The sequence below is a fragment of the Lytechinus pictus genome, chromosome 7 (genome assembly GCF_037042905.1).
Source record: "Lytechinus pictus isolate F3 Inbred chromosome 7, Lp3.0, whole genome shotgun sequence".
Lineage (NCBI taxonomy): Eukaryota > Metazoa > Echinodermata > Echinoidea > Temnopleuroida > Toxopneustidae > Lytechinus > Lytechinus pictus.
The window spans coordinates 32828633-32854652 of NC_087251.1; the positions used below are offsets into that span (position 1 = coordinate 32828633).

The 26020-nt window shown below is 37.8% G+C and overlaps 1 protein-coding gene across 1 annotated transcript; it reads right to left on the minus strand.

Annotated features, from left to right (window-relative positions):
• Nucleotides 1–1213: 1213 nt before the first annotated feature.
• LOC129264531 (cyclin-K-like) lies at nucleotides 1214–26020 on the minus strand. The gene is made up of 9 exons (XM_054902412.2): nucleotides 25845–26020; nucleotides 20215–20388; nucleotides 19680–19761; nucleotides 17274–17405; nucleotides 16902–17065; nucleotides 15883–16052; nucleotides 15066–15166; nucleotides 12791–12818; nucleotides 1214–9514 (listed from the first exon to the last, which is right to left on the minus strand). Exons 2-9 carry the CDS (start codon nucleotides 20349–20351, stop codon nucleotides 7899–7901), a joined length of 2430 nt encoding a protein of 809 aa, XP_054758387.2. The 5' UTR covers nucleotides 20352–20388; nucleotides 25845–26020; the 3' UTR covers nucleotides 1214–7898.

The following is a 26020-nucleotide window of genomic DNA, read 5'->3' on the forward strand; positions in this document are numbered from 1 at the left end:
CTTTCAGTGGCCTTCCAATGAAATTTCAAAGTTCTTATTAGTCTTTCCATGATCTTTGACACTCAAGATTTTTGCGGAGATCACTGTAAGACTCATGAGAGATCATAATTCAGGGGTGTGAGTGGTCACAAATTAAAAGATCTGAAAAAAGCTGAAGAGTGTTGAAAAAGTCTGAAACAGAAAGAGCTCCCATACTTTTTGTACAGAGGAAGGCCAAAAATAAGCTGAAATTAAGCTGAAAATCAAAACAAAAAAAATCTGAACTCTCACACCCCTGATAATTGAAAGATCATTGAAAGACCAGGCAAAGTCCATTTTAAATTTCTTTGAGGGGTCTTTCTGAGCCATTCCACAGAGATGACAAACTTCAATGATCTTGGAGGCTGCAGTTAGACCTTGCCAATTTTTGGTCTGTGGAATGAGGGCCTTAAGAAATGCATTTGAAATATATATTTCATATTCTGTCTGTAATCTGGTCTAAGCTTGAAAATAAGTTTTGGTAAATCCCTCAAATAGTATATAATATGCTACTATTCTAAATTTTTACTAGATTATATGAATGTGTATGCCTTGAAACAGTTAAGATGTGGAGGATGTAAAATACAAATTGTTTACAATTCACATAATTACCCTTTTCTCATACAAAACAGCAAAGAAAAATCATTCCAAATGAAGTCTGACATTTCAAAGCAGACAGAGCTGTATTTAATTGAAATTTAACCACACATCAAGACATTTAAATGAGAGTCCACAATATGGACTTTAGTCAGTAACATGCCAGTCTGAAAAGATTATATTACGTTAACACAGTACTAATGCACATTAAAAAAAAATAGAATGTCTGAATTTTCACATGTGACATGTAATGAAGATGGTTTTTTGCACCTGCACCTTCAACAACCCTTTCAGTAGAGACATTCTAATATTTTCATCTGCATTATGAAATAAGCCTGTAGAATATTGTTTTGTTTATCATTCCATCGAATGTGCTTTCAGCATTGACAGTGTAAAATCTATTTATTGATATGGTATCAAAGGGTTTTGTTTTTGGTTATGTCTTTCATGCACTTCCATTCCTTTGCATCAGAATGTTTACTTTGAATAAAATTTCGTTCGAAGCACAATAAAATGAAAAGGAAGGTATTTGTTGACTTGTGTTCTTTTTAATTATAGCTTTGGAATAGAGGCAAAGGAAAGTAATACACAACGAAAATCAGAGTTCAAAATAATTGCTTTTAATACTTTTGTATTCAGATCAACTTTTCATTTTAGCTTTGGTCAGGGGATTAAAAAAAAAATAGGGGGTCATACCATGTTTCACAGAATACGGATACTTAATGTACACATATAAGCAGAATTTTTCATGGATTATCAAAGAAAAGTGACCCCCCCCCCCAAAAAAAATGACCAGCAGCCAAGAAGATTAATTCAAGTATACAAGATACCATACCATGACCTCTTGATTCAATGGGGCAAACCCCAACCCTCACAAAATGACCAGCAGCCTAGTCTGAGCTGGGTTCTTCTTGACAAAATCACACAATATGTGACATCACTACTGAGAGACATATTTTTCAGTGTATAGAGAAGGGCACTGGATACTGTTGTGTATGGTATACAATTTGCCACAATGAGAGTGCTTTATTAATGATATTTTGTGAAGCCAAATAGTATGCAAGACAATGTATCAACTTTCCAAGTGATTATGTTGCTAGGGGCAACAATTAATTTTCCCAACTACACCCTTTCCCTCTTCCTTGCCATAAGAATTAATCTCCTTTGTCTTTTTCATTCACCCTTGAACAAAACCACCTCATTTCCTTTAATCTGCTCCCTTCCTTACAACCATTTCCCCTCCCATCCCCCCTTCTCCCTTCTAAATGAATAGCAGTTAATCCATTGATTGTGCTCTCTTCCCATACCTCCCTGTACTATCCATCCAGGGAAGCTTTCATGAAGATTTTTGTCAGTGATTTTCACCAACAAATCCTTGCATCTGATTGGCTTAGAGCAAATTAGTGATAATCACTAACAAAAACTTGTCATGAAATGCTCCCTGTATCTGCCCATTTTCAATCATTTCACATTCTTTCAACATTATCTATCTATGACTGACCCTATAATGTTCTAATTTTCAAATTAATATTTTTTAGTATTGTTTCTAATTTTTTTTTTTTTGGGGGGGGGAGTTTAACTTTTCAAAAGAGCAAATGGAATATATAATTTCAAAAATAAATATACCCTTTCTGTACATGATGCGATCGCGTTTCTATGAATTTCAGTGAACACTGCATTTTGATCAAAATAGAAACCAACAGGAAAAAGAATTTATTTTTATTTATTAATTTATTCATTCACCATCATACAAGAACCAAATGTTTGCTTGCATACTGTATCCATCACAAAACCATGAACTCTGAGAGATCAGGCGAGGCACCGACAATGAAAGATAGATCTAATAAGTTAGGACCTCAACACAGGCTTGTCCTGAGGGAGTACACTTCATATCCCACATTGGTTTATAATACCCCATCAATCATTGCAATACAATGCATGAACCCTAGTAGTGAAGCAAAATGTCAAATTTCAGAGACGACACCCAATAAAATTTCAAAAAAATCTTTCCATGGAAACAAGAAACCATTTCTTCAGCCAAATGGTCATCAAGAACCAATGACAACTCTCACAGACAACACCCAATAAAATTGCTCAAACTTGTTTCAGACTGGATGGAGGAAACCACTTCTTTAGACAAAGGGTCATGGAGCGTTGGAACAATCTACCAAATCATGCAATGTCAAATCTGACAGACAGCACCCAACAAAATTTCCCAAAGTTCTTCCACAGTGGATATAGGAAACCATTTCTTTAGCCAAAGGGTCACTGTTAGAAAAATCTACCAATCACTGCCCTACCCACAGACCGGAAAATGGATGAATGAACAGCCTAGCATCACTTCATGTCAAGCTTCAGGACCTGGCTGAGAAACTTCTCTGACATGATCAAAGGAACTACAGGCAAAAAGGAAATACTTCTATGATGGTCTGCAAATTATGCATTGTATGATCATTGCAAAGATATGAAAGACCCACAAGTTCACATTAAATATTTTTAGATGGCACAAGATCATAAGCAAATTGAATCATAGAGTGGAGGCCCTTCTCCAAATATAAATGGTAAGCAGATACATGCATACCTTAACCCTATTTAGCCCGAGGGAGGGGGGGGTCTTTTTTTAAGCCCCCAACAACATTTTTTGAGATAAATCTGTGAAGACTAGGCCACAACCCGCCCTTTGATGACTCCAGTGAAAAATAGGCTAATGATGAATTTTTAGCACGTGTGAAACAAAACTAGAACATGATTAGAATCACGAACGCTAATCACAATCACGAATTCAAATTCTATTCCGGAGGTGATACAATCATCATGCACTCATTATAGTTTGTATCTGTGATGCAGTGCTTTGATTGACAAGTCACCAAGGACACATCCCACCTTCACTTGGGAATTCAAATTCAAGAGAACATGTGAAATTAATCAGAAAAAATTTGATGAGAACCCTAGAGATAGTGTCCAGATCAACAACTGAGATCGGGGGGGGGGGGGGGGGGGGGCTAAAAGCTCCCCTTCCCGTCTTTGTAATTTCAAAATAGCCTGGACTATGTAGGGTTAAACATAGTAACTTCCCCTCACTTTAAGGGATAACATTTCTGAATACCTGAATGTGATGAAGTTTCCTCTGAACAGGAAATCTATTCAAATTTCATTCCAAAGAGGGTGTTTCTTCCTGGACACATGTTGACAAATACTTCAAGAATCTGCCTTATTAGAATTCAAACAAGTGCAATGTGGTTTAATAAGTAGAGTTATAGGCTATTGCTCAGAAAATGTATCAAATGTATGTCGTTTCCCTCTTGGTGACAATACTGGCATGCATGAGGAGCAGAAAATAGCCTTTATTGACTCTGACTCTGTAAAACCAAGACATGCCTTTCATTTCATCTGAGTCGAATAACTCCAGGAACATCCAATTAACACCAATTAATATCAAATGGCTGGAAAAGACAAAAATGACCAACTGGAACTAGATCCAATGAGGATTCCGCTAATGTCACCACAATGAGGCCAACACTCTCACAACATATCAGCATTTGTGATTCCAAGAAGTGTGTGACTTGCTTGAGGTTTTGAAGAGCTCTGGATATCATGCGTAAGCTGAACGGAACACCATTCCTTGTGGTCAGACAGTACTTGAAGAATATTGCAACATTACCAGATTCCAAACACTAAATATAAAGATATCGTATGCCACTAAAACAAATTTATGTTAACATACGTTGCTCTCTCTTTTCTTTGCGCAGAACAAATGGTTACCTGCGTCGATTTGGTGTGCAAACCAGTTTTTGATCAATCTTGATCAATTCCACTGAGCTCCAAACCCATATTGTCTAAACTGCTCCATCAATATTTCAAATATCAATATGGGTCAACTTGAAACACTACACTGGCAAGGCTCTAGAAATCAAAATTTGACATTGCACTTCTGAAACAAGATTCCATACTTACATATATTGCTCTGATTGAAGGAGTATTTTTTTTTCAACACATTGTGGAAAAACCATTAAAGCGCACAACCCTCATAAAAATGGGTGAAAAATTTATATCCGAAGTTGAATATTTGGGCAGACAAACCTATATTGAGAATCTACCTTGATCATCACATATCTTAACATTCGTGCAGTCCACATTATCTCTTCACATTCTGTGGTTACATGATGGATACACACTCGGCATTAGCACAACATGAGGTTCATGTAGGTTCATGGTGAAATGACCGAGTAAAGATTGAAATATTAATTCAAATTAGTCTGACCAAAAAATACATACAGAAAAGGAGATATATTGCAAAATAATTCACATTGCTCTGCATTAAAAAAATAACAATATCAATGTCTGTATATATGAATTTCTTATAAAAATTGTTTATCTTCTTAGCACATTCTAATCTTAAATCAGTCATGGAAAATATCATGTTGCATCAATGTGAAACAAAGATAAAGTTAGAGCAACAGCTAGAACAAATAGTACTGGGAGGTATATAAAGAAAGACTATTATCAGTGGATTGACACACAGCCAACAAAAGGGTACAGAAATGGGATGAAATTATAGTAAAGGTAAAGAGAAGGAATTACACAATCATTAAAAGGAGAGATAAAATCCTGATATTGAGAAAATTGCCACCCAATATTTTCACAAAGGTTATTGCCCTCAGTACATAAGTACTGGAAAACCGATTGCATTGTCTCACATACTTCAGGCTACACAAAATATCATTCTTAAAGCACTTACATTGTGGTAAGTTGTATACCATGCAGAACTGTGTCCAGTGCACTTCTCTGCACACTGAAAAATAGATCTCTTCGTAGTGATGTCACTAATTGTGTGATTCTGGCAGGAAGATCCCAGCTCAAACCAGACAGGTAGCCATGTTTGTAAGGTTTAGGGCCTACCACCATCGATCAATGAGGTCAGCAGCTATGGTCCTGCAACTTGAAAGAATCTTCTCAGCTACTGGTCTTACATTCTTTTTCAAGAAAAAAAAAGAAATCATGAATAAAAAGTAAGCAAACCATATAGTACAATCAAAGACCATAGTCAGGGATAGAGATTTTCCATTTCAAAACATGGTCATTTCCGTCTCTGAAAACCTACAATTCTGTTTCAAACTTGATCTAAAAATGGAGATCCTGTTTTTTACACAGCAATAGCATGAATTCCGTTTGCAAAGGTAAACTCCATGAAATATCACATGAAAAGTAGACAACCAAAAACAATTTTCTGATTTGATTTACCAGTATTAAACAGAAAATTACTGTCCCTAATATACAGTACATGTCGGGCAGGTCCAAGCTATTTTACATACAGGTAAGAGACAAATCAAAGTGGGGTTTTGCAAAGATTTGAGAATATCTAAAATAGAAAAAAATGCTCTAAAACTTTCATTTGCATGTGAAAAATAAGGGATCATAACAACGAATAGTATGTACATTTTGTTGCTTTCCCTTAGTATCTAAGCAGCAGGATTGTCTCTGAAGTGAATGATTTATGTATTCACATCCAACTGTTCATAATCATTGGTAGGTTGGTAAAATATTTATAATACAAATAATACACAGTTCTTGTATAGCGCATATCACAATTATGAATAATGTCTCTATGCGCTTCCAATTTATGACAATATACACAAGCAATATCCAAATCCCATGTACATTGGCTATTATCCAATGATCATGCAACTTGTCCAGACCATACTCTACTTACATTTATGAAAGCATGTAGGTATGTTCATGAAATTACCTTCTTATTCTGTGCATTCCAGATAAAAACAAATCCAAGAATCAATCTTTTATCAGAGCTAAATCACTATAGATTTTATCAAATAAAAAGTCTAGCTCTTCTTCTTTTAGCATGTGAAATTTGAATATTCATACTTCACACATGATGGACTAAAAACAATTTGAAGAGAGGCCTCCATCCATTTGAATTTTCATTATTTCATTTGACATCTGAAATGCACAAGACCACCCCCCTTCTCATTCAGTGCAATCATTGCCATTCTACATAATTTAGCATACAATTTCTACATGTACATGATATAATATAACCTCCACATTAACTTGGTCTAAAAAGAACGGTAAATTAATGTGTAATGAATTATTAAAGAAACGTTAAATGAGTAACAACCAAAACCGTTATTTTCAATACAATACACATGTCAAATAAAACATGTACAGAATGAATTGGGATAAGCCAACATCTCTGTCTTCATAATTGAGTGACCTTTGACCTCAAGACCTCAGCGGATACTGATATGATGCACTAGGGGTCCGGTGCAGAAAGAGTTGCGTTTAAACCCAAGTCAAAAATAAATCGCAAGTCCGAAATGTGTGCTGTTGATTGGTAGAAAATCAAGTTACGCATGATTTTTAGAGTTGCGATTGATTGCAACTCTTTTTGCAACGGGCCCCAGGACAGGTTTTCACATTGAGTTAAGTGTGACTAAGCTGCGATTAAACACCAATGCACGCTTGGTATCTAATGTGTAACCTCATTAACAAAAAAACAATAGTGTGCATCCTCTAATCATGATCTGACCAATGCGGTGATGCATTATATACCAAAAGTAAATGGGAGTCTTAACTGGGAGCAGGGGTGTATCCAGCATGAGATCCTACAAAGCATTACATAGGCCAAATTGTCTGGGGACAATAGTATTATGCTTGTGTCTAGGCCTACACATTTCTTTATCATAGCTGATGCTGGATACGCTATTGGGGAGTTTGACTTAAAATCACACTTAAACTGTTTTAGAGGTGCCATGGATAAGCAGCGTGTTGCAGAGCTGTGGAAATATGTGCGCTGGGCATGCAATGCGATTGCACTGAGATGCAATTGGCAACTTGTGGTAATCGGATATTTGTGCAATCGCGTCGCATAGTGTGCGGCACTAGATTTAAGTTGCAAGACAAGGTTTTCTGTAGTCAATGAAAGGGGTTATGGGACTTCAAAACTCACATTAAGAAAAATCTTCTGATAAAATATTCGAAAAGCCTTTTTCTTTATTTTACAAACTGCTAAGATTTTCAACATAAATGATGTGTAGAGTGCATAGTTATAATTTTTCATTTGGGATTATTTTAAAGTTTAAAGTAGATTTCACCTTGACTTTATTATTGTGGGTTTTTAGCTGGAAGTTACACTGCATACGACTTATGTTCTTTCCTCCCTCTCTCAAAGAGGCTTCATATATTACAGCAATTATATGATATACAATGAACTACAAATTTTACCTTGACCTAAAACGATAATGGAAGTTCAGTTGAACTCAAGAACTTCATCTGTAAGAACTACCTGCACCACCTGTGCCGCCGCCACTGCCACCACCATGTGACGGCCTCCTGCCCATCATTTCACGACCAGTGATACGGACAGTAGCAAGGCCAGAATTGAAGTTTCCTTGCTGCTGCTGCTGCTGTTTACCTACTGTCCCGGGCAGTTGATTGCTGGCACTCTGCTGTGACTGTGGCCCACCGAATCGGGCAACCGGTTGCATGGCCACATTGGGAGGCACGCCCATACTCTGGAGTTGCTTGGCAGCATATTCCTGGGCAATACTCATCATGGACTCATCAACAGGGGGCTGACCGGGTGCTGGCTGGCTGCTGGGTGGCGGTCTGTAGTTGGGAGGTGCTATGCCAGGAGGAGGAGGGGCAGGAGGAGTTGCTGTGGGTGTCTCCCCTGACTGGGATCTTGAGAAGCTGTACTGGGATTGCACTGGTGGATGGGACACCGGTGGCGTGTGAGGCCGATATTGACTGGTAGGAGTAGGAATAGGAGGTGTAGGAGGTTGATACTGATTGGGTAAGCTGGGTGGTGCTTGATTTGGAGGCAGCTGAACTGGAGGTAATTGCCGAGGAGGAAACTGTGGTGGCATGTTAGGTGTCGTTTGGGGTATTCCTGGGGCAGGTGGCCTTGAAGGTGGTGGAGGTGGCCGGTACATGGGTGGTTGCTGGGGTACAGCTGATGGTGCAGGCGGCGGCTGTTGGTACTGTTGGGCTGGTGTAGTCACTGGTGGCGGCCTGGTGTAGGTGTGTGGTAAAGTTGGAGGTGGAGGGTGGTTCATGAACTGCCCTGGTATCTGATATGGTGGCTGAGAAGATGGCTGATGGCCTGAACTTGAGACGGGAGGAGGACCTGGAGCAGGAGGTGGAGCTCGAACAGGAGCTGGAGCAGGGGCTGGAATGGGTACTGGAGGGGGAATCACTGGTTGAGGTTTTGTGGCTGGCGGAAAAGTGGGTGGCTGTACAGATCCAGTGGAATAGTGCGGATTACTGTATTGAGGTGCTGCAAATGTAGATGCAGGAGGATTCGGGGGTGTGTAGGCTGGTACCTGCTGATAAGGATTTGGGTGTGTCACTGTAGCCGGTGGTGGTGGGACCTGTGGTGCAGGAGTCGGTACAGTTTGTTGGGGCGGTTGATGATGCCCAACTGGGGGTTGATGGTGCTGGGTTGGAGGGGGCTGGTGCAGCGGTGCCCCATGAGGGGGGACTGGTGTAGATACTGGGTGTGTTGGTAGATGTGGGGCTGGGTGTGGTACCTGATGAGGGACATGTGGTGCCTGTGGAGGAGGTACCTGCTGTGGAGGTGCTTGATGAGGTGGTGCCTGGATTGGCGGAGCTTGATGAGGTGGTGCCTGCTGGTGAGCAGGTTGCTGCTGTGGTGGTGGGGCAGAAGGCCCCTGATGGGTGTGGTGAGTACTAGATGAAGGATATCCACCGGTATGCACACGGGGAGGAGGAGGTGGTGCCGGTGATGCTTGGCGCCTTTCATGTTTTACAGCGGCGTGAGCAGGATGAGATGGGGGAGCCGATCCACTTGATGGGGGAGGAGGAGGTGGTAGTCTCTGCTTCTCTCTCGGGTGTTCTTGTTTGACCATCTTTGCTTTTGGATCTACAAAATGAAAAATACATGATACATCAAAACATGTGAATTAAGGGAAACGACCAGACTGGGAACTAGGAGCAATGTGCTTTTCATGGACAATTTCTTCAGTACATGATCAAAACTGAAAGAATTTCTTCCTAAAGGGCTACTACCTATTACCATATTCCCAGAAATATTGAATATTCAGTTACAGCCTGTGATTCCAAAGGTTCGTTATTCCCATTGATATTCATTAGTCTGAAAATGAAAAAGGATTTGTTAATCCAAACATTTGTGATCCTGAACAATCTTCAGAGGGTAGAGCAAGGAGATAGACGCCCCAGGAGGAGAAAATGGAGAGAGCTGGAAAGTCGGATCATTCGAATTCGTAGAGAATTTAAAAATGAGGAGACAGAAATCTGCTTTCATTATGGAATGCAGCAGTTCACTTCAGCAAATCTTACATAATATAGACCAACGATCTGCCACACAGAAGAAAATGTGAAACCCACGTCTAACTTACATTAACGCAATGAAAACAATCCACTCTCAGTAGTTTGCATTTCCGACATGAACAGCCGAAACTCGAATAAAAGTTTAATAAACGTGGAGATAGGAGCCCCAGAAGGAGAAAATGGAGAGAGTTGGAACGCCAGATCAATCAAATTCGTAAAGAATTTGAAAATGAGTAGACAGAAATCTGCTCTCGTTATGGAATGCAGCAGTTCACTTCAGCAAAGCTTACATAATATAGACCAACGATCTGCCACACAGAAGAAAATGTGAAACCTACGTCAAACTTACAGTAACACAAAGAAAATGATCCACTCTCAGTAGTTGGCATTCACGACATGAACAGCCGAAACTCAAAGTAAAAGTTTATGCTTAATTGACCCAGGATATTACAAGAGCTCTTATTATAGAAGACAAATGTCCCTGTCTACATCAAGCTTCAGAAACATCTCTGGCATTAACTTAAGACTGCAAGATGTGACCGTCAGATATCAATCCTGTTATAATTTTGATACAAATATTTCTAGCTATGTGACCACTGGTCCAGAGCATACAAAATAAAACTTCCTGATGTACATTTTTAACATAAAAAAACATCAGTACTTTCTATCATGCAAATCTTTTTGATCAGATAAGGATTGGTCACGAAGCTTTTTTAATCCATCAAGTGTTGTAATTGTTTTTAGAAGGTTGAATGAGAGATCTACAAGACAAAACCCAATAAAATTCAAACAGATCCATCACAAAGCAAGGGCCTTCCACGACTCTTTCTTTGTATCAGCCATACTTGACTGGAATAAACTCTCTGCAGATATAGTAAATTCATTCTCTTTATAGACTCCTTCAAAAATGAATTAAATATCAATTACTTCTTCGAGCCACTCCACACGTAGCTTGCTCTTCAAGCCAATCCTGGTATTTTGCTGACTCAACGATACAGATAAGAACGGACAAGGTGTTGAGTTTAATATTCAGTTGGTGTTTTAGAACATTGATTAGTCACAATGAAAGGATATTCACGATTTATATGTTTCTATAGTTTGCTTATTTTCTTTTCCCAAGCAAAGGCTGGTGAAATGATTACTTTGTACACAGATCAGACAAGCTCTTGCCTTTTATATCACATCAGGTGTTGAATTTTCAGATAGTTTACATCACGGCCACACATTAGTGAAAACCGGACGCCGATTGCTGATAATCTGATCGGCAAAAAACCTGACGCTGATAAAAATATTTGAGAGGACATGTAGCCAAACACTGTCAACCTTTTGCCAACTTCAGAAAACCTTTTGCAAGAGCTGATTCCAATTCCAATCAAGGTCAGTAGTCGACGACAAGTTGGCGAGCAGTGTTTTGACTATAGCCTTATTCACAATGGAGCACATTGACAATTATGCTTCCAAGAGGTTAATTACTTTTAGCAAACTTATATGGATTTCTTTGAATGAAGACAAGTTTTTTAAAGGGTAATTCCAAAGTTTGACTTATAAAAATATAGTAAACTCTAAAAAAATAGGATGGCTTCAAGTTTTATCTAAATCGGGCGAAAAATAAAGACAATATGGACATTTTGAAAATACCGTACGCTATTTTTCATGAAAGAGTTCTCTGAAATTACAGGGGCTGTATTTCAGCAAAGTAGCGAGGCAAAGTCTCATTCCTCTTAACTAGCTATTTATTTGGCTAACTTCTCACACTGCTAGAACTGAGATATATGAAATATATTCAGGTTTTGTTTGTTCAATTGTTTGAGAAGCTTAATGAAGGATATATTACACTTAAAATCTTATTGATTATTTGTTTGATAAGTACTGCAACAACAGACATGGGTGATATTTTCCTGCTTTTTAGTGGCCTCTTACCATAATGATTATTTCTACGTCATGCATGGCTAATCTTGATGACGATGCAGAAAAGGTGAGGAGTAGGCTAGGAGCATACATATTAATAAATAACACACTATAATTTTTATGATTGTATTAGTTTGTCAGTGTGTGTTTGTGCGCGCTGAGGCGATGGGGTTATTTATTTTTCAATTATTAACAGCAAAATCTGTTAAATAATGAGTTCCCCTCCCCCAGGAAATCCCCCTTATCTGGAGGTTATTCATGGGTGACCAACACACAGTCCCCAACATTCTTAATCCATCTGCTCAGGCAGCAATTGCTCAGATGAAAACAAAATGAAGATGCTCCATCAAAGCCGCTTCTAACACACGCTTCACCCCCACAATACATACTATATTCTCTGCTGAGACTATTTACTGCATTGCATATGATTTTTTGTATTACAACACTGTTTTTGTCACTAAAATAACTTTTTTTTCGGAATAATGAAGCTTATTTTATTTTCGGACTGACGAACGTTCAAACTAACAAACCAAATTACATATTCGGACTAAAGAACCTTCGGAATAACGAACCTGTGCAATAACTAGCATCACTTAAATATTCAAGGGCTATACCGTAAAATATGTACATCTAGACCCTATCCTAAAAAGACTTGCCTCTTTTTATGTACTTTATATGACAAGTTATAATGCTCTTAATATACTATGCCTGTAGCAGTTGAAAAATTGAGAAACTTTGGGACTGGATGTCCAAAAGAGGTTGATAACAATTTAATATCATTGCCAAGAATGAAAAATCCTGAGTTTAGTACTACACAACTCTCTTAATACATGTCATGTGGAATGTTAACAAATTCTTTACAGGATATAAAAAAATCAATCAACAAAGAATCATTGCAATCTTGAAATAATGTTTTCTTAAAATCCCTGGTATGTCTTACCTCCGTGGCCTCCATCTTGGGCTGGTTTCTGTGAAATAAAAAATAAAAGAACAAAATATTATCATATCAGTCATAGATAAGAAACACATATATACTCAAATACACAACACATAACCGGGGTAACTACATGGGTTGATAATCATTAATCAAAATTTCAAGCACAGGATCTGTTTAAGAATGTTTCATTCATAAAGAATAAAACAGTAATCAGTGACGACCTGAGTTTCCTTTATATCAGCAGCTTTATTTCAATCTCAAAGAAAAACAAAAATGAGAAACTTTATTATTCACGGAAACCTAATGTTGTGCAATGGTTGTACAATCACGCACAACCATGTCTGCACTGTGAGAGTCTGTAGTGTCAAGTGCGGGTAGAGTAAGTACACAGTTTACATGTATACGCATATTCTAAAATAGTGCAAACTGATGTTATTTATACCTTTCCAAAAAAAAAAAAAAGCTGTAGACTTTATCACATCTGGTAAAATCGATTTTATCTCACTTATAATTGATTTCAAATGCAAGTTAATCACCTGCTGAGCTGTGAATGGAGTATTTAAGCATTATCAGATATCAGATGGCACTCGGCCACCTTAAAACTGGGTTTCGAGTTACTGATGCAACAGTCTCACCAGCGAAACTGACTCCAAACTGACCAATTGTATATCATTGGAAATATAACATTATTATCTATACAAGGCATTTTAAGATATAAACAAAAGTCATATTTCGCTCGCTACTTTCAATCCGAGACCAACGAAGTAAACATTTGCCATGTTGCTCTCCCCGGGCTTTGCCCATAGGAATCCTGTACAAAACAGAGGGCAATATTGGCCATATTTTTGCTAGTGTGCTTGCGCAGTAGGAGCCGATTTTGATTGTTAATTTCAGTATTTGAGAAATCTGGCTGAAACCAGTTTATGAACCAACGCATTGTAGATACACAAACGCAACCCAAGTGCAAGATTTCTACGCGTTGACTGTATGTGCGCGCCTTGTATGATCCGCGACTACAAGGTAACAATTTACGTCACAATTGCTTATAAGGGTTACTTCGCTAAGTTCGTGAATAAGCTGAAGCCAAAAGTAGTGATAAGCAAACAGGAATATAAATTGTTCCAAATAATAGCTTGAATTACACATTGTACAGCCTTAGGTAATAATAATATTGACTGGCTCTTCTTTTGGGAAACATCAAATATGTCGCCCTTAAAAGAACCATATTGCCCTCGTCTAAAGTCTCGGCCAATGTGACTCTGTTGCGGGCGACATATTTGATGTTCCCCTCAAGGCCAGTCAATATTATATAGTTATTACCTGAATGAGACATTTTAGAGACAAGATATAAACACTTTTTTTGTCTGATTGATTAACTCAACACGAAACATGTCACAATGGCCCAGCCAGGGTTTAGCTGAATGATTAGGTACAATAATATTCATACACCCCTCCTCAGCGAATTAATCATTTTCCTATGGTGCCTATGTAGTAAATAGTATTCCTATTTCATCGAACCCCAGCGCAAATCTTGAGTACGCTCATAGAGATGTTTACGCGTTAAGTGTGTGCGCCCCAGCGCTGTATACACTTCACGTCACAATTACTTAGACAGGATTACTTCATTAAGTTCACGAGTATCCTCAATTTTGGAAGTACCAAGAGGCAAACAGATGTTATTAGTTGCACCCTGCTTGTTCACGTAATACGGGAAATATCTACGTTCTGGTTCTATATTCCATGAAGCAAGAGGCTGAATGGATTATGGAACCAGAACGTAGATATTTCCTGTATTTCGTAAGAACAAGCAGGGTGTAACAATTTTATCTCTTTTTTTAAGTGTCTCCTTATATTACGTGGTTGAAATCAGCACTGGGCATGCGAATAACAATGAAAACAACATTTAAACAACAACAGCTTAACAACAAACAGGTAATACGGGCTCATATTACCTGTTTGATCATTGTGACCAAGTAAAATAGGTAAATACGATTTGTCTCACAAACAAATCGACCAATCAAATTACAGAATTCATGAGAAATATGGCCCACTATGAGATAAAAATTGCTACAAATAATAGCTTGAATTCATCATACGGCTGTAGGCCTACAGGTAATACTAATTATAATATTGATTGGTTTTAATTTTCCGGAGACACAACATTATATTTCCTCTCAGTAGACCCGTATTGAATGCGTCAAGACTCGGGCAATATGAGACTACTTCGGGAAATCTATCTCCCTCAAAGACTTTTCCTTTAGAAAGTAGGCGTACTTACAGGTTTAGGTCTTTTAGGAGGAGCCTTAGTAGGAGTACCCTGAGAACCAGGTCCTTTGTGCTGACCAGCGGCATACAAGTCCAGCAACTTGTGACAAATTTCTACATAAAAACAGATAAGAAATAAAGCATTAGGAAATATAATCATGACTTCAAAACAAAATTTTAAACAAGTTTTTAAGGTGAAACTTTATGTCCACAACAAAGTATGTTACAAGGTATGCATATTATTATAGAGATAATTCTGACCCTCGCCTTGCAATCAGGTTTATATACACTTGGTCTACAAACAGTTGGTCTACTTCTTAGATACATGTAGTCTAAAACCACTTGGGCTAAGCCCATTTGGTCTAATTGCTGTTTGGTCTACACTACGCTTGGTCTAATACCCACTTAGTGGAATTATCAGATGGTCTAATACCACATGGGCTAAACCCATTTGGTCTAAATTTGGTCTAATCACTGTTTGGTCTACACTAAACTTAGTCTAACACCTTCTTAATCTCATATTCTCATTTAGTCCAAGGCCCAATCGGACAAATTTCCACTTCGTCTACTAATCATTTTGCACTTTGTTAAATGAAAATTTGGTTCATAAATAGTCCATCAAACTAAATAGACTAAGTGGTGTTAGACCAAGTGGATATTAGACTAAATGGGTAGACTAACTGGCTGCTGACAAACTAGGATTAGACCATGTGGGATGAGACCAATGGAAAAGGAGACGAAGCGGATTTCAGTAGCTTTTTTAACTGTTTTTGCAAATTTGTTATTACAACAAGTTTAATGTAACGGGCCCCAGGGGTCAATTTACTGACCTTCCATGATGTCCAGGGAAATGTCTTCGGTCAGTTGCTCCCACCATCTGTTCTTGGTAGCCTTCCCTGACCAGTCCATCAGGTCACTCTTGGACAGTCTGCCGGCCAAGTAGAGGAATCCCACTGCTACGATGTGAGGTTCCCATTGGAGACATAGTGTTGTGCACAGACTAAAGGAAGCAACAATAGAGATACAATGAAGTAACCCCTGAAGATATCCATGGCAGAGTGAATCAGTATCATAAAAAAGGACCACACAAATCTGACTTTTCAACAAGAGCGTCTGATACATGTACAATTTATGACAAGAATGAAGTGTGTACCTACTGTACTTTGAACACAATTTAAATGATATACACCATAAATATAGGGGGAGTGTGTACTGTGCACCTCAAGCGGTTGGCAGGGTATCCAAAATATTAATGAATACGTTTACCACAATACTAATAGTTGCAACACTAACAAAACATACAGAAGTAGCAAAGCATGCCATCATGCTATGTAATTAAACAATTTCCCTTCTGTAAACAGGACATGTCTCTCTTGAGGATCTTACTCTATGGCTAAGGTGGCCGTGGCAGTTCCACTACAAACAGACTCTAAACGCCACCGCAGGGTGTTCCACCTGTGACACTGTTACAATTTATGTTAATATTTATAGACATGACTATTGTACCCTCCTTATTAGACTAAAGAGAATTCAATATCTAGTCGTATTGATGTCATGAAAATCATATGATTATGTTCGGCTACTATTTAATACAATTTGGCCTTTACTCCATTTTTATCGATAATTTTGAAATTAGTATTCTTACAGTAAGTTTTAACCTCAAATAAAGAAATTATATTAATTCATATTTTCAGGAAATAAACTAAATGCAATTTGTTCCAAAATCAGATCATATAGAAGTCGCAATATGTGCGTTGGCCTCAAAGCACAAAAAGCCTCTTTCTTTCGAGACAGAATGATGCCAACATTGCAACTGTAGACTATCTAATATCTTTCATTTGATTTTTACCTGTCGTTTACAAAGGTCCAGGCCATTTGAACGAGCTTCTGTATCTTATCCTTGTCTCCTTTGAATGTCTTGGCGTACTTCAAGAGATAGCTGTAAGGGTGTTCCACCTGAAGGTCAAACTTGATAGTCTGAAGAAGGATTCTTTCGTGTGTCATGATCTCCTCCTGTAAAACAAAGAAAATTGTGAAGATCATCAAGCATTATTTACTAGATTTATACATCTAGCCTGTAGGAGACTTGAGTAGGAAATCATGCAATAGGAAAATTCATGCTTTGGTAAAATTAAACCAAAACACAGCACCAATCTCTATAAGTAGACAATTGATTTATTGGTGTATTTCGTGATTGTCTATTGGTATAATTCAATCTCACCTTGGGGTCATCACCAAAGGCAGCAAAGTGTTGCTCAGAAAGGATATTCTTGGCAATCTTGATGATGTCCTTGCATTTCTTGGGAGTTTCCTCAACTTTACCAGCGAGAAACAGGCAGGCTGCACCCATGATCTGTACAAAGATAAAACAGTTATATTAGTAGGGGAAGGCGGGGTAAGTTGTGACACTTTTTGCATTTTGCATGTTAGAATTGATATGAATAATAACATTGTAGTATTAAGTACCTTGCCTTTAAATTTGATTCTTGGGAAATATTTTTTACCTATATATAACTTTCTACCCCCACACTGAAAGTCATTGTGACCTTTGAAAAAAAAACGATGTCAAATGGCTCAACTTGCCCCATCTGTGGGGTAAGTTGTGCTACCTTCTGGGGTAAGTTGAGCCACAAAAACTATGTACAAAATGTATGCGGGAAGAACCGGTATGTCAACGTTTTATTTAAAGACTTCACTTGCTAATTCTCTATAAATGCTAACATCCTCTAAAAGTAAAAGAACTGTCATGTAAATTTGCTCAGTTCTGCCTCCATATCAATGGCTTTTAAGGTTTTTTTTATTTTTTATTATACATTACTATAAGAATTACCATGACACAACTTGCCCCATGTTGGCTGGCACACATTACCCCAGTCCGAACTTAATGCGATATTTTCACATCCACACATTTCTTATGCATCCATCATGTAAAAGACTATGACAAGAATGAGAATCCATACCTGGACTAACAATATTGTTCTTATTTCTTTGTTATATTTAAAGACGTGTGTGGGTAAAAAGCACTTTTCTATATCACACCATTTTTTACTTTTTTGGCTGGAATTTGTATTTTTCCCTCTAATAAAAGTACTTTTTGTTTCAAAGTTGAAAACAATGTGGTGGGGTTAAGGGTTATGTAATGGGTCATCAATGCATGACACCACCACAATGTCCGACTCATTCATTAAATGGCCTGGGGGTGGTGGCTCAACTTGCCCCTATCCTCAACTTACCCCGCCTTCCCCTACATATCACATCAGCTCATTTTTTTTCAAAAGTACTCAACTTAATAGATTAAAATCAGTAGTCATAGCTAATGGATAATTGACAATTTTTTTAAGTCTCATATTTTGGAGGTATTATGACCCTTTCAATAAGGAAGCAGGTTTGAAAGTTGCTTCAGGCATTAATTTAGTTCAGCACAAAATGTACCAATATTGTGCTACACTCTTCCAAGAGGTGAGTTAAATGGGTACCCAGTAAGATTTATTAATGTTATTAATGTTTTACAGACTGTACGGGGAGTCAGCTACAGCCAGAGAAATATCATAATGTAAAGGGCATTAGATTATATGCATATGTGGAGTGAAATCGGTCTACACAACCACCCAAGGGAGACAAGAAAAATAAATAAAATAATAGGCATTTATAGAGTGCCATCTATCTCAAAATAATCCACTCCGAGGCGCATTGTTGTTATTATTATTAAACCAGCTTTAGCTCAAGCTGCCTTCCAACACTCGGTGCATTCAAGGAATTAATCCTGCTGGGTTCCCATTTACACCTCACTTGGGTCGACTGCAGCACAACATTGGTAAATTTCTTGCTGAAAGAAAATATGTTGATGGCTTGGATTTGAAGCCACGTCCCACTGATTGAAAGACAAGAGTCACAACCACAAGACCACCAACCCCCATAAGAAAAGTGGTCTGTACGAACAGGTTCCTATAATACATGAGTCAATGGAGAATACTTTTTAAAAGGAAACCAGAATTGTGTTCTTTATAGACAAGCAATCGTTGGGCAGGTTTCACTGTAATAGCTGCACTAAATAATTGGACCCGTTTGGCTTACTTCCGTGAAAATGTATATATTCACTCATTATTTTCGAATGATTTTTTAGTACAATAATTCAAACAACACATCCACCTGTCACTTTCTACAATATATATGGTAATTTTTTAATAATAATAATAATGTGATAAATTTGTATAGCGCAGCCACTATATAAATATACTCTACTGCGCTTTGGTTACTCCTACTGCTTATACTAACTAAAAATGATGATCTACTTAAAAGCTCCCTTGATCAGATGTATCTTCAATAATGCTTTGAAAGAAGGAACAGATTGGGTCATTCTAACGCTAAGGGGAAGTTGGTTCCATAATTTTGGAGCTGCATTGCTAAATGCACAGTCTCCTCAACATCTCTGCTGAAATAAAACAAGGTACACTAGTAAGCAAGAATGCATTGTACGATATAGCTTTTCTTAGATTCATTGTCTGATTCAATCTGGAGATGAGAACATACAATTTAAAATGAACAGCGAGAGAAAAAGAAAGAAAAAATAGAACACTTTACAAATAAACCGATTAATTTACCACTTCAAATAAATTACTATACTTACATATCGAGGAAACTCCTTGAATGAATGAAACATGTAGAAACGATGAAAATACACGACTCCAGTAGCCATGGTATCATAACGTCTGAATCTCAAAATTAAGGAAAATAAGCTGGGGAAACTATGCCATTGTTGAAAAAACTACCTGTAATTATACACTCATTCTCAGCATCTAAATTCCTAGCTGCTGCAATATTATCAACATGCATGTAAAGATATGTGCTCAAATACTCATTTTCCCATAAACAATACAAAATAATATTATTGATGTACATATTTAAAACATTTTAAAAGGAAAATTATGAGGAAAGGCACAGATAAGCAAACTTTCCATCTTATCAATAGGTTATCAACAATTGCTTCAATTCATGAATGCATTCAAATTATTGGTTACAGCATTAGCTATTACTTTGAAGGATAAAATTGTAGAGATTGAAGCAAGTCCAGTACCATAGAAATCTGTGATCACATTTGAAATTTAAGACATATTTATAAACTGTGTATTTCAACTGCAAGGTATGTAATATAAATAGGATACAGTTTCTGCGTAGTTCCGGCCTCGATGATAAAGCGTGAGCCCTCTCTGCGATAACGAGCCTCGGTGCCAGGATCTATCCCATCCTTGATAGAGGGCGTATTCTCCAGATCCTCTTTCTCATAATACCAACAAGGCATGATGATATCTTATCTCTTCTCTCTTCCTAAGAATAACCTGTGAAAAATAACATAACTGCAAATGTTAACTGATACCCCTTTTCCCCCACAGGCAAAAATTTTCTAAACTCTTTACTATAAGTAGGGCTAGAAGGCAAGTAAGCCCCACCAATCTTATTAAAATGTGATAAATCTAGTCCTAGATCTATCAAATTTCGACAAGATTGATAGTAACATCGGCCAGTAGGATTTGTAGTAGTGATTTTCCAGGAAATTTTGAATACATGAGATACAAGAGATGCCACGTTCAAAGACCAGTGATGCCTGCAAGTTGGACGCAGGAGATTATTAGGCAGGGATCTGAAACTCAGTGTGAGATCAGTCCAGGCATTATGTTTAATGTAGCCTATAAGAGGAAAGCCTGTGATGTATGCATAAGTAAAGATTAGGGGGGATGATACCTCTGGTGATGCTTTGTGTACGCTACACTCATGAACCATGAGGTCGAGTCCATAGAAACTGGACCGTCGATTTACAACTTGTATGACCTTTTTTAGAAATACCGTTAAGTACAATTGATGATAAATATCACACATGTACTCTAGCGATAAGCAACCATGGTTTTATCAGTTTCGAAATTGATGGTTTAAATTACCCATACACATTCCTTCACACGTAAATTCACTGATTATGAAACATCACTATTGCAATTATGCGAATGTGATGTGAATTTATAACGTGTGTACTAATGGATTCAACCTGATCTGATGGTTTTTGTAGTGTCAAGGATAGAGACAGTGATTTTCCGTTTCAAAAAATTGTGTTTTCCGTTTCTGAAAATTTGTAATTCCGTTTCAACTTGATCTAAAAATAGAAATTCCGTTTTGTCACTGAAAATGTACACAGCATAAACCTGAATTCCATTTTGCAAAGGTGAATTTCATGAATTTTTTTGAACAACCGTGGCCGACAACTGAAAAGCAGGCCTAGATCTACACAAAAACTGAATAATATATTTAAAAAATAATCTGCTTTTCAGATCCTAAAATAAACTTGTCGATTATTTCGTCCACGATTTCTTCCCGGGATTTCTTTGACTCACTCACTACTACTAGTGCGCTATACATGTATATACGATACGACCTCAACTCGAGGCCCAATCTCTTTTGTGGGAAGCGCGAAGATGTTTACTTTGCATTTGCGTATCGCATTGCTCACATTATTTACGTCTTTAAAATGGTTGTAAATACGCTCAAAAACAAGTGAGGGGAGAGGGGTATCGTGGGTTACTGGCTTGGGCAATGTAATTTAGATTATTACGAATTTCAGTTGATGTTGTCACAAAATAAAGTGTGTCAAAATTACTATAAAAATTCGATCGAAATATAATTTCATCTCGTCCCAGGCCCCAGCCTTTATAGCTACATCTACATGAATTCATTGAATGCATTCTGATGACACTGCCGTAGAGTGAATTGAGAAAACTATTCAAAGATCACATTAATAATGACAAAGCAAATGGAATGGATTGATATAATGTCCAACTCATTTACTTACATCAAAATGATTTATTCACATTTAAATTCCGATTTTACTCCATTATTTCCAAAGTCTTGATCTCTAAATCGATCTTTTGAAACTGTTGATTAATTGTCTACCAAGTTCTGTGCCACTGCACTTGCGCTCGCAACGGTCACATTCATAATACAAATCGCACATGGCATCAAAATCCTTGATCCGGGGATCCAATAGTCTTCCGAAATTAGATGGGATCCAAAACTAATTTAATTTGATTTTTTCATATATTCATTGAATCTGTTATAATTTTCATAATTAATAATCTTTATTAATATTATTCACATTTTTTATCATTACGACTCATTTTTTAATGTGAGTTATACGTACAGTGTATTTTCATTTGTATTGTTCTTTATTACTCTTTGCCTGCCAATTAAATATTTTTAGTCATCACAGTGAATGCTTTATGAATTTGTTGTACAATTGCTTAACTACGATTTAAAATAAAATATCATTTGAAATTAATTTGTGTAAAGGAAAACAGGAGAATAATGGGAGGTGGCCGTGGGCAATGTAGATGAAAATGATGGGATGTTTGTGACTTTGTGGGGAGGGATTGTTCGTAGCGAATGAAATTGATATTCATTTATGGATGTGTCTACTGTGATTGTGGCTGCATAATCTTTATGGCGATTGGAAAATCCACCTTGGGTCGGGAGGGGTACGTGATTCAATAGATTTTGATAGAAGTACACATTCAACAAAGTGGAATTGGCAATTCATTCACAGATATTCCTTTCAAGTACGAATTATTGAAGTTGATATGTGTGAACGTTTTAGAGGATATCGGATATGTATATAGTTTTTTCACGCCCACAATGAGTTGCTAGTATAATTTGAATATCATTGGATGAATTTTTCAAGTTCACTTATGTCTTTATGTTTTATATCGGAATTGTGCTTTTAATATAGGAGTTATATCTTGACAACGTCGTTAGCGTAATTATACTGCGAGTGGATGATATTTATGAAATGAGTTGGAATGTGAATGAGACGCTATTCTGTTGTTTGAGTGCGAATCAGCTGATTTCGTGACCTCAAAAACTCTTCATGGTGTTTACGCTGGATGGGGGCTATAAAATTAAGAAGATCTTTCTCTTTTATTCATTTTTAATAAACTGTTCGTTATTTTCAAACTACACCTATAGTGATATTGTGATGCAATTTATTGAATCACGTACCTCGATCATCCCACTCATGGTGGAAGAAAATATTTTTTAAATTCACCAAAATATACATGTGAAGAAAGATTATTCGGCCTTCATCATCGGTAGAAGTATAGACACGTCTATAAAAATATATTCGCTTCGAATATTGACTTCTTCACCAATCCCACACACACGATCTCAACATCCCCTTGTCATTGTCCACGCCACGACCCCTCCCCTATCGCTGTCTCACTTCAACCATCCTACAACCCCACCCCTCTTCCTCTCCTTCACACACGCTGTATTTGTAGGCCTACATAATGTATTATGTAAAAATAGAAATCTTATTTCCTGTCAATTAACCTATACTTTAAAAACATTTTAAATCGCACTTAAGAACAACAAATTCGTAATATTAGAGTATTATGAATGACTAAAAATATTTCTCACGCTCATAATGAAGCACAGCACATTCATTATTTTATAGGTGAGTAACGAAAAATACAAATGAACACAGCAATAATTGACAGCGATAAAATAATCTCGATTGGAAATTATTAGTATAAACATCATCAACAGAAGTCTTATGAGAGTTATAGTTTCAGTGAGTTTCGAATAAACCAAACAAAAACCATGCAAATTATATAAGTTGGGGACCCCGTCTCATGAATACCGATGCCCATTATTTGGAAGCCTCGGAAGAAAACTTCCGAGGCTTCCAAATAATACCTCGGTCACATTTGCTCTACGGCGAGTCGAAAACAGCCGTTTTATTCATTTTTATTCAAACCACCTTTATTCAGCTGGTACAAAAAATGTTAAAACGGCTGTTTTCGACTCGCCGTACGGCCGCCGTAGAACAAATGTGACCGAGGTATAAAGTCGCGCCGCCAATCGTCAGAGTGAACCTGGCGAGAACGTTGAACACCTGCCTAACAATGCATATGTCTCACGTGCCTAATACCCCTCACAATGTGTGCTTGATTTGACTCCTGACGTGCCTTATATTAGGTGCAATAGGATCAAATCCTACGAAAATACAAAGTGGCGAAGGCAAGTCACAAATTAAGAGAGGTTTTTGGTGTCTTTTTTTTTAGGGGGGGGGGCTGGACGGGAGAAATCTTCCCTTTTAATGGAGGGGAGAGGGGACATATGGAAGTCTATCTGTAACCTCTCATTGGCAAATATTTTTCATTCTCAAAACCCCTCCTGGCCAAAGAGTCAAGTAGTCTAACATGATGATCACGAATCATGCGAGTCACATAGGATGGACACAGTAAAGTAACTTAAGTGATTGTATTACAGACCAGCCTTGCAATACTGAACACACGCATTTACAGATCACTCCTGAAGACGGACAGTCAACCTGCCCGAAACGACGAGTGTCTCTAAAGAGTCTCTCTACTACTCATCATCTCTACTCGCCGACTCAAGCCAGCATCTCCTCACTAGCTCTACTACTCAAGCTGTTCTCAACTCATCAATCTTTCCTGGTTTACAGTCCTTTTCAGGACTACTTTCAAGAAAGAATACTCTACTCTCAAATCTCCACTTTCTCGCCTATCCATTTCTTCTCTTCTCCTATCCACTGTTTCTACAACACTTCACATGGTGTACCGTAAACCACATCAGCGATTGTACATACCACCATGCAAACCTTCAAACAACATCTTAATACAAATTGGATGGTAAAAATTTTGGTATGAATTAGTTCTTAACATCATAAATGATCTTTTACAATGTTTAAAAGTTAATGGATTGAGGTTAAACTTACATTTTCAGTCTTTTTTCTTGAATTCTTGGTGAGCGTTCCAAACGCTGTGAGGACTGATCAACTCCGATGTGATTCACGTACTGGTCAGCTGATCGGTCAGGTGATCGGTTGGTTATCTTTTTGTCAGACGTTCATAATTTATATTACAATATATCACAGAACAAAGAATTGATAAATGTCCATATAGACCCCCGAGATAAGATTTATAAACCACTTCAATGAATATAACATCTCTGTTATGCCCCTGCACAGACTCGTCTACATTGATTTCGATATTTATAAAGCGTCATTATAAAATTATAACAAAATGAACGCCTTGATTAAAGGCCATAAAGCCCAGAGACTCGCGAGCGTCATGTAACAACTCGCCCTGGATTTGCATGTACAGGATCCTATGGCGACAACAGCCGCCGCAAGAGTTGGCCAGATGAGGCGATGAAAACACAAAATTTGGAAAGAAAAGAACCGGTGAGTACCCATTTTACATCATAATTAGTCAATTAGTATATAATAAATAAGTTAGACCTAAATTTAGGCCGTAATTTAGAGGAATGGGCTGGAAATTCAAGGCCAAAACGTACCCGTCTGGCGTCGCCTTTTCCAACACGCGTTGGAATAGCGGTGTCGCCTAGGCTAGAGTGGTTCCAAGGACCCGTTTTCACAAACATTTGTAGTTCCGACGACCCTCCTTTTTACATTAATAAGTCCGCTCCAAGGCCCCCGGTTTTTGTCTCGCCCGCGGCACATACCTACCACTTTTTTTGTCAATTACCCCCCCCCCCCCCCCGGGCTCCCCTCACTGATCACTGGCTCCAGGGCCAGGCTAGCCACATCCACACCACGCATATCAGCGGCACGCATTCACGGCATTGACATTCGATTTTAGGACCAAATGACACGGACACCACAGGCACAGAGTCAGTGCACAGAATCGACAGTCAATCCACTCACACACAAGTGAGCACTCGCCACACTTAACAGTCAAAATCTAATTCTAATAAAGAAATATTTTACCTTCTTTGTATGTCTTTGGTTACACAATTTTCCGTGGAATATGAAGAAATGACGGAATATGCATTTGGTCAATGCAAATAAGGTATAAGTTTGTAACAATTAAACAGACTCGTCGCGACATCGACACTAATAAAAAACTGTGCACCGGTATGTATTGGTTAAGTATGATATGGTAG